Raw genomic sequence first — 9,808 nt, 5'->3', positions numbered from 1 at the left:
TTCTGCAGCACAAATAGTGCCCTTCTCTGACACTGCTGCTTCAAAGGCCCCCTTTTCCCACTCTGCAGTCACAAGAGGTACTTGTATGTCCCTGCATTGGGATGGCTACCTCATAGCTTGCCCTGCTTTGAGCAGGACGTGGGGCCTCTGTCTTTAGCATCTGATAGAAGGAAAACCAAGGTAGATATCAGAAGATCCTCATGGAGGAGCCAGGTCTAGGCTTCGATGCACCTTTCCTGGAAAATGCTGCAAGTCCTGTTTCTTTTCAACCATGACATGGGAAAAAATACTAGAATTACTTCATCTATGATTCTTCCAGCTCCCAACTGGGACAAAACTGGAGGATCTAACAGGATTTTTCCATCTCTGCCTTTCCAAGTTAAAGAAGTGAAGATTTGTCTTGCAGGACAGACCATATTAATTCTGTTTTGAGAGGTTGTCGAAGAGCAGTCTATGAATATCTTGTGTGCACTCAGAGACAGGCTGGTTGGCCTGATGCCAGTGGAGATGGTCTGCTGGGAACAGAAACAAGTGTAGGTGCTCTGGCAGCAGCAGCAGTGCCCCATGTGAAATGAGGAAATGGAACTTATCAGACAGTTATCTGCTACAGACACATGATGCTGCAAGTCAGAAAACTTCGGAGAAATTCTGAGGAAACTGCAAATAGCGATTGTTGCCCCATCTCTGGGCAGCCATGAAGAAGTCTCTGCTAAATAACAAGCAAAATTCTCTATTTTTTTGGTGAGTTCCCCTTCTTATGAAAAGGAGGAGATTGGTGATGGGGTATATATCACAGTGGGACTCTTGAGGGATAAGACAACTGTTTCTCACAAAGGAGAGTGAAGCAATAGTTCAGCTGCTGGTTCTGAGACTCTGCTTCAAGGTAGGCTCCTGCTCCCTTCCCACCATTGACTGCAATATTTTGAGGGTTTCCTTTATCTTAAAAATATATGCATCAGGCTGTAGTTGCTGAGCTCTAATGTCCTCCCTCCAAATAGAAAATGAGAGTTTATGCACTCACTCTGTTCTGCAGCTCTTTAACATTTTATGTTAAAGAGAGCAAGGACAGAGAGGGACTTGGGAAAGAAAGTTGAGCATCAAAAAGGCAACATCTGAAGAATATGAGAGACACTCAGTAGAGATTAAAAGAAGCTTGGAAATTAGAGCTAATCCCTGGTCTTTGAGATAAATAATAAAATCAGGTGGGCTTCAGGAAAAAAAATTATCCCTTCTGATGATGCTCAGATCAAAGCTTCAAAGGAATGTCTTTCCCAGAGGAAATAAGCTACCCCACTAGGAATTGGCACTGTCAGAAGCTGATCCCTCAGATCCCGTTAGATCTGAACCTCTCAACAGCTCTGGCAATGTGTTACCCATCTGGAAAAGTAACCAAAGCCTGGTGGGATGCTCTGAAGTGGTGGCAGTGTTCCTGCAGCTCAGCTGCTGCCAAGGATGCTTTGGGGAAATGATCAGCACATGAAGCCTTGGGAACAGATGCACAAGGAGGTGCCTGATGGTGACCTGAGATGTCTCATTGTAGGAAAACAGATTCTGTCTGGGTTATGGGTTTGGGGTTTTTAATTATTCACCCTGATGATTGCAGTTTCTCCTGCCTGTCTCACAAATCTCTTTGAGGATGGACTATTGCTTAGGCTCCAGTAGGGTCTTGGTTAGCTGAGAGCATAGACAAGGCGTTGAGTTGTGTCTGAACACCTCTGCCTGCAGCACAGGAGTCTGGCAAAGGAGTGCAAGGTGCACTGAAGAGGTTATCAGAAACACCATAAAACCCTTTGCATAATGAAGTTTTGTTTGCCAGGTCACCTGGAGAATTCACATCAAACTGTTGAATAAGGGGGAGTGGGGGGGAACTGACAGTACCATAATCCACCTATGACCTTGCAAAAACCTCTGGAAAAACACAGGTCCTGGCTCCACCCCTTGACAAACTTACTCTGAACCCTATTTGAGAAATTAAACAACTCTGCCTTCCAGCAGACCGTATATAAACCACTATGAGCCAGATTCAGTCTCTGGGGCTGCAGGCAGAGTCCTGGGAATAAAAACATTCATGTGCTGGTTCCTTTCTATATGTCTGGTATTAAGTTAGTCAGATGTGTTTTGAGCTTGTGGAGGGAGTGGTGTGAAAGAAAGACTTTTCAGTAAGTTTCCTGCCTGGGCTGGGACAGATGTGATCATGCTCTGCAGAGCATCACAATCATTCTCTTCTTCTGGTTGACTTTTCTCAGTTTTCAGCTTTACTGGTCACCACGTTCCTGATCCCTCAGCACTAGTAAAGAGAGAAAGGACCAGATCTCTGGGGTCAGAGCAGGCATGTATCTAGCTCAATATCCTGGATCTAATGGAAATTAATAGGTGAGGGTCAAGGAAAAGAACAAGAATAAATGTGAAAGGTGATTTTTCAGGGCTTCAGTTGTCCTCTACTCAGACATTTCCCCAGCCAAACATGGGTTTTGTGCTTTGGAAGCCAAGGCATCTTTCTTTCCCATGAATCTTTTTAGCTGTTTGTCCTGCCTTCCTTGTTTAAAATGCTAGCACTCCATTGACAGTCCCAAAGCCTGCAGTGCCTCTGAAAGAAGATAAAGCACCCTGCATCACTGCTAGGAGCACAGGGAGCTTTTTTCCAGCACTGTTCTCTTAAAAACAAGACTTTGCTGACTGATAAAAATGATGTCAGCACCTGAGAAAGACAAAATAGGACCTGTTTCTGTTCAGGAAGGGTATTCCTGCACCAGTGCCTTTGACTGTATAGGAAAGATAATCAGCAAAGCTAAAGATGTGGATCAGCAGAAATCCTGTGCAGCCCTGGGAAAAGCTGGCCCTCAATCTCTGCACTGCTACAGCAGCAGAGAGTGTGCTGGTGAGATACAGAAGTCATCCCTTGTGCTTCCTGCTGCCATCTGCTCAGCCCCTTTTCTCTCTCCAAGTCCATCATCTGGGCTTGGACAACCCAGAAGTGCAAGCTGAGCAGCAGGACACACACTTCCCCTTTTCCCAGGACCTCAAAATGGGCTGTTTTGAGTTAAACATCTGACCTAGCTTTCGGGGAGGTAAATCCTGCTGCGAGCACAGAGGAGTTATGGATGAGCTGCGAGCCTGTGTGAACTTGGATGGGGCCAGAGACATGTAGGAAGCACAGCACCACTCTTATTACCCATCCAAATCACTCACAAGGCTAAAGGCCAGCTCAGCATTGCAGGTGGTTGGGCAGAGCATGTGCCCAGCTGCAGCTCCTCAGCTGTAGGAAGGTCCTCAGAGCAGAAGGGAGTGAGATGGTCTTCTGAAGTAGAGGCTTCCAGCCCCTGGAGTTGCTTCAGGCTTTTTCCTCAGTGCCAATGCAAAAGCCAAGCCCTTGGCCAAAGGTAAACTGGCCTTGTCCCAGCACCATGACTTAAGTCCAAACTTTCTCCAAGTTGTCTCTCTGCCTTTGCCCTCCAGGTGAGCTCGAAGTCATGCCCACAATGCTGCTGCTGCTGCTGCTGCAGATCTCAGCGAGCTGCCTCTGGCTGGGACATGGCGAGGTGGTGACATCCTTTAAGAGTTCATGCCCTCAGTTTTTCTTCCGGGGAACCCCCCCAAATGAAGCCTTGGAGCCAGAGAGCCCAGCCTGGATCTGCCAGCGTATCCAGAACAACTATCACTTTGCTACCCTGTACGACAGGAGCAAGCGGATTCCCGTGTACTCTGCCTACCTCTACCAGCCTGAAAGTGGCCAAAGACCCAACACATGGCTGGTTGAGCCCCAGGTGAGTGGCCTGTCTTACATCATGTCACCATCTAGGCATTAAAAGATGAACTGCAGTGTTTAACCAAACACTTCCATTACCTCCTACCTCCACACATATGCAAATGGACCCACTGGATGAGATTCACCTCATCTAACTTCAAACAGCACCACAGGATTCCTTTGATGCTCTTGAGACAGGAGGATGAGTCATATCCTCCAAGTGTGCCTTTTTTCCACATGACCTTATGAGAACATGAAGTTAAATTACGGTATCTGATATTATAAAGTAAAATGACAACCTTCCCCATCCCATGCTATGGCAAGGTATCCAATGATGGGGAAAAGACATCCAACAGCAGCTAAATTTGGGGGACCAACGGTGGTGGGTTCTGATCTCCACGCTTAGTTAACTTGCATCCCTGAGATAGAATCTTTGGTCCCAATTAGGAGTAAGTGGCATGAGAGAAGTGGGGAGGAGCTCAGAATGAGGTGAGATGATCCAGTGAGAAAGGGATGAGAGGGTTGGGTCATCAACTCGGTGAGCTTATTGAGTGATACTGTGGGTATTGAAAAGTGAATAGGACAAGTCAAGTCAAAAGTGCATGATCTCCATCCACCTGCACTCCCCCCTTACCACCATTGCCTCAGGCTTCATTCAGAATGATCCACTCACAGGTCTCTGCAAACCATAAAACCCTCCCAAACATCCTTCTGACCAACTTCAGGCCTTCAGCAAAAAACACCAGGCAAACTATGGGAGAAGAGGAAATTCTGGTCACTGCTGAGGACAGAGCAGCAGTAGGGAACTTTGCTGAAAATGAGACACAAAAGAAAGCCATGTGCCCTGTTCCAGAAGAAGGCCAAATATGTTTCCCTAAATATGAAAAGAAAGGTGTTATGAGCAAAATCATTTGCATTTTTTACTCACAGGAACTCAAGCAACTCACATGATGTTGCATCACAGCAGCCTGGGGAGATAGTGTTTTCTCTTTCCTTCTCCTGGAGCATGGACCCTGCCCCTGGAGCATGGACCCATCTGCAAAATCTGTGACTGTTAACTTTCTTCAGACATCTTCTTGCAGATTTTGGGCTCCTCAGGTCTCTTTGGGGATTAGGAGCTCCTTTAAGGGGCTGATCATTTCTAACTTGTTTTCAGTTTCAGAAGGAACACATTTGTGCTCCTGGGCACAGCTCAGCTCTGAGACACATCATTAGCACTGCAGTAGCAGATCCCACTTGCATTGAGGAACCGTTGCTTATTGAGCAAAACAAAGCTTCATCCTTCCAATGAACTGTAGCCCTCCCAGGGAAACCTCACCTCTAGGATTGGTTCCCCATCACACCTCCCTGTCTATGGGCTTAGAGGAGGCAAACACTAGTGTTTCAGGAGTGTGGTACACCTGCAGCAACCCCACAGACTTCCTATCTCCTCCTGGGAATTCTGTGTGCTCCACAGCTCTTCTGTTCAGCCTCTTCCCATCCTGTCCACCTACAAGGACTCCCTAAGACACACAGTCTTCAAAGAGGATATCTGGGTGGAGTTTTTTCCCCAAGCTTTTCAAGCACAAGGGTGTTGACAGATGGGATTAAGACAGGCACAAAAACCTTTCATAGAGAGAGGGAACTCTTGTGGAAATGGGGCTGAAGGGAGCCAAGACCAGGGCTGATGGTAGTATTATTAGATGGAAGTGAGGAAGGTTGGATGTGATTAATAAGGACGGGAGGAACCGAGAAAAGCCCTGGGCAGATGTGGGATGTGGGGAAGGGACAGAAGGGAACATGTGAGAGGGGAGATGTCTCATCAGTCACACTTCTAACCTGGGAGAGTAAAATGCTCATAGTATCACACTCATCCACCCACAGGCTACAGACTGCATTTTAAAGGTCACAAGTCAAATTAAGAGCAGTCGGATTCTGAGCTTTTGGGGTTTTAATCTCCTGTGCCCATCAGGGAAGGACAGCTTTGTCATCTCTCTCTGATTCATGCACTGTCATATACTGAGATGCAAAGAAAAAATAGGCACTCAGCACTTAGTGACTTCTGCTCCAGGAAAACCTGCTCCATTACCTCTATCCCCAATACTAACACTTTTTCCTCTTCTTTACCTGTCAAGCTGATGGGCCCAAGTTATCCCAAAACTATGGAAACAGAGAAAACCCTCATAAAGAAGTTTCATGTCAGCTTAGACCAAATCAGCAACAGCCAGGCTACCCTCCAAGACTACAAGAACCTGATGGGTTTGAACCGTGGCCATTTGAACCCCAGTGGCCATCACAACAGCCCCATGAGCAAGGCAGCTACCTTCACCCTCACCAACATAGTCCCCCAGAATGAGAAACTCAATGGCGGTGAATGGAACAACTATGAAGAGCAAACAATGGTGAAGAAGACCGAAGGCTGTAAAACCACCTATGTAGTCGTGGGGGCCGTGCCTGGAAACAACTATATTGCCAAGGGAAGGGTTAATAAACCCAGTCACATCTGGTCGAGTGCCTGCTGCGAGGTGAACAGCAACCAGAGGAAAGCTTGGGCTGTCATTGCTGAGAACGACAAGAACCAGGTGGAGCTGCTGACGCTGGGGCAGCTGGAGGACAGGCTGACCCAGCTCTATGGGAGGGACAGGGTTTCTCTGTTTGATAACAGCTGTCCCCGGGAATAAGCCCCCACTTCATATCCCAGGGTGTGAATGGCTTTGGAGCTCTTGCCATGTGTCTTTTGCAGCATCTGTTCACCTTCCTTCTCCAGCAGCTTTCCAGCTCTTTCACTCAGCTAACTTTCTCCTCTGGTGAAAGGGAAGAAGAGGGCAGCAGAGCCTCTGTCTGGTTTGCTTCGTTGCCCACCCTTGGAGGGAGCCCCCAGAAGTCTTTTGCCTGGCCACTCTGGAAGAGCAGGTTGAAAGGTTCTGGAAGGCTCCCCTTCCACAGGGTTGGAAATCAGAGCTTCTTGCTGACACTAGAGGGGCTTTGTCTTTTCCCCCTTTTTCTCCATACACAGATCATAGTTCCTTCCTCTCTTTGGTAGGTCACTGCTAACGTGCTGCTGACTTGTCCCTCACCTCCTCGGGAAAGATGTGGGTCTAAGGTAGCTCAGGCTGTCCAGAGAGCTTGTGGAGTCTCCTTTGCTAGAGATACTCAAAATCCAACTTGACACGATCCTGGACAACCTGCTTGAGCAAGGGTCTGGACTAGAGGATCTCAAGAGGTCCCTCCAAACCTCAATGATGCAGTGATTCAGTGATTCACCCTGAGATAAAGAAAGCAAAGAGCCCAGAGATTGCTGAGTGTCTGTAAGGGTTATCCTACAGATGCTTCCTGACCATCACAGCCAATGACAACAGCAAAGGGTGAAGTGGAAAGAAGGCAGGTATGCAGAGGAGGAACATAGGAGGCTCTCTTGAGGTCTGTAAATGGGTAAAACAAAGAGAAGGACAGAAATATCCTGCATTTAACCACTAGGCTCCCTAATTCCGAACTTACATGAAGACTGTGCTTATGCAAACTTACCAGCAGATTTTTGTGTGCCTGCTCTTGGACCATGCACCTTGAAACAGGAGCTGAGGGCTCATTCATGCAAGCTCAGGGATCAGACATGCAGCAAGCTTTGACCAGGCAAAGATACATCTCTGTGATACACTAGCTGGATAATTTCCTTCTCTGCTCTTCTTCTGAACCTCTTCTGCAGATGAATGTATAATCCATTTTGTGAAATGTATTAAATGGATGTAAAACACCAAAGTGTGCCATAGAATTTAGTTCCTGAGTAGTTCACAACATAAATTATTTGCTCCAGTGCTGGATCCTAGGGTCGTCTTATGTATCAACTAAAAGTTGCTTGCCACTGACATTTCCTACAGCAGGTAGGCAGGGTGCCCAAACCCAGCCTGAAGATGCCAAAGCACCCACAGAAGTCTCCAGTTGCTTTTCCTATGGATGTGCATGAACAAAGTGGATCATGGCACATAGAGCTCATGCAAACTGTCTCATTTCAGAGGCACCAGCTTGGGCCCCAACTTCTCAGCTCTGACTGGGTCTCACTGCACACCTATGACACTTCTATCTCTCTGGGCCAGCAACCAGAGGCCAGGGAAGTTACTTAAAGGCATTTTCAGTAGCTCTAAGTGCAGGCAACCAGGTCCCACTGTGGAGCACTGGGCAGAGCCCAGTAGCATCATGGACTTCTGCTCCTGTTGTCTCCAGCTGCTGCTGTGAGAGCAGCAATAGCACTGCCTCGTGCCAGCTGTGCTGGCTGGTGACACAGGGGAATCATTTGCTTTTCAGGAAGACAAGGTAGGAGTGTAACACCCTCCATTGCTGGATAGCCCCTGAGGTCCCAGATCCACTGCCCTGATGTTTTGCTCCTCCCTTCAAATGCTGACACAGGCCACTGATGGAGTGAAACCAACCATGTGATTTCAAATTGAGGGACCTCTGCAGACACCTCTGGGGTTGCCTGGGGGGGCTTCCTCTGACTCACTCACCCACCTCCTCACACCTGCTATGGCTTGAAACTTCCCTCATCCTCACCATTGCCCATCCTATGCCTTGCTCCTCCGCTATCCAGGCTCTTCTGGCACCCCCTACTCACCAGCCACCCCTCGGTCACCCTTCCATCAGCTCCCTGGACTCTCCCTGGGACCATTTCACCTGGCAGAACCAGAAATACCCTTCCCTCAGCAGCAACAGCATACAATAAATGGGAAATCAGATGCCTGTCGATCTTGGGGTAGAGCTCTAGGCACTAGTGGGTCCTTGGGCATTTAGGCACAAAGGAAAAATTGTTTTGCCCAGGAGGTGTGAGGGGATGCTATGAGCTAAACCAATTAGCCCTATTAGTGACTGCATTGCTCACTGGGGTTTGGATGGGCATGCAGCTCTCAGAGGGCATGTCCTCTGTCTAAGCTCGAGTTACTGCAACGTTTTCTTAGTCCTTTTTCAAAAACAGTAACAGTTCAAACTGCTTGAACTGAACAAAATGTTGCCACGTGCTGTTTCCAGGAAAAAAAATGAAGGAAGCAAGAAAATCAAGAGTTAGATCATCTGGCCTCTGCTTGAGACAGCAGCTGGGTAAAACTCCCTTGATGCATCCAGATTTTGAGCAGATATAACATTTTGCAAGGATAAATACATTATGCTTATTTGTAAAGCTCTCCAGGAGCATCTCTGGCTGCCACATGGGGTAGGCAGGAGGGAAGCACCTCACTAGGGCTTTGCCATCTCCTGGGCAATGATGTCATCTCCATCTGCTGGGTTGGAGACACTGGAGATATCTTTTGTATCTCTCTTTCATGTAGGCAGCAAATGTACTGCCTGTGGTTCTGCATGAAACACAGGGTGTTTGGGCACTGTCAAGTTGATCTCTGAGACGACTGTCCAGGGGCTGTGTGCATCTCTCAATCTCACCCTGCAAGGACAGGATTCTTCCTGGGAAATAACTGAATCATAGAATCGTTTTGGCTGGACAATACCTTTAAGAACATCAAGTCCAACCCCTCCCCTCACACTTCCAAGCCTACCACTAACCCATGTCCCTCAACACCTCAGCTATGTGTCCTTTAAATATCCCCATGAATGGAGACTCCCTCACCTCCCTGGGCAGCCTCCCTGGGACAGTGGCTGACAACCCTCTCAGGGAAAAAATTCTGCCTCAGTTTCAGTTTAAACCTCCCCTGGGGTAACTTCAGGCCATTTCCTCTTGTCTTACAGCTCATTACTTGGGAGAAGAGATTGACTCCCACCTCACTACAGCCTCCTGTGAGGGAGTGTCAGAGAGTGCTCCTGGCTCCCCTCAGCCTCCTCTGCTCCAGCCTCAACACCCCCATTCCCTCAGCTGCTCCTCACAGCACTTGTGCTCCAGCCCCTTCCCCAGCTCTGTGCCCGGCTCTGGCCACGCTGCAGCCCCTCAGTGTCCCTGTGGCAGTGAGTGAGGGGCCCAGCACTGACACAGCCCTGGAGCTGCGGCCTCCCCAGGGCTCAGCACAGGGGCCGGGCACTGCCCTGGGCCTGCTGCCACCCCACTGCTGAGCCCAGCCAGGCTGCCACTGGCCTTCTTGCCCCCCTGGGCAC

The 9,808-nt window shown here is 48.4% G+C and overlaps 1 protein-coding gene across 1 annotated transcript; it reads left to right on the top strand.

Moving 5' to 3' along the window:
- Positions 1-801: 801 nt before the first annotated feature.
- Positions 802-7,456, top strand: LOC133624837 (endonuclease domain-containing 1 protein-like). The gene is made up of 3 exons (XM_061989528.1): positions 802-883; positions 3,457-3,764; positions 5,860-7,456. Exons 2-3 carry the CDS (start codon positions 3,471-3,473, stop codon positions 6,403-6,405), a joined length of 840 nt encoding a protein of 279 aa, XP_061845512.1. The 5' UTR covers positions 802-883; positions 3,457-3,470; the 3' UTR covers positions 6,406-7,456.
- The last annotated feature ends 2,352 nt before the right edge of the window (positions 7,457-9,808 follow it).

Source organism: Colius striatus, chromosome 1, assembly GCF_028858725.1.
Source record: "Colius striatus isolate bColStr4 chromosome 1, bColStr4.1.hap1, whole genome shotgun sequence".
Lineage (NCBI taxonomy): Eukaryota > Metazoa > Chordata > Aves > Coliiformes > Coliidae > Colius > Colius striatus.
Note: the sequence above shows the minus strand (reverse complement) of the source record. Positions and strands in the feature narration are given on the sequence as shown.

Bases quoted from the DNA above. Each gene is read 5' to 3' on its own strand.
- LOC133624837 (XM_061989528.1), top strand. From the start codon at position 3,471: ATGCCCACAATGCTGCTGCTGCTGCTGCTGCAGATCTCAGCGAGCTGC. The intron at 3,765-5,859 runs GTGAGTGGCCTG...TTACCTGTCAAG, and splicing joins CATGGCTGGTTGAGCCCCAG to CTGATGGGCCCAAGTTATCC.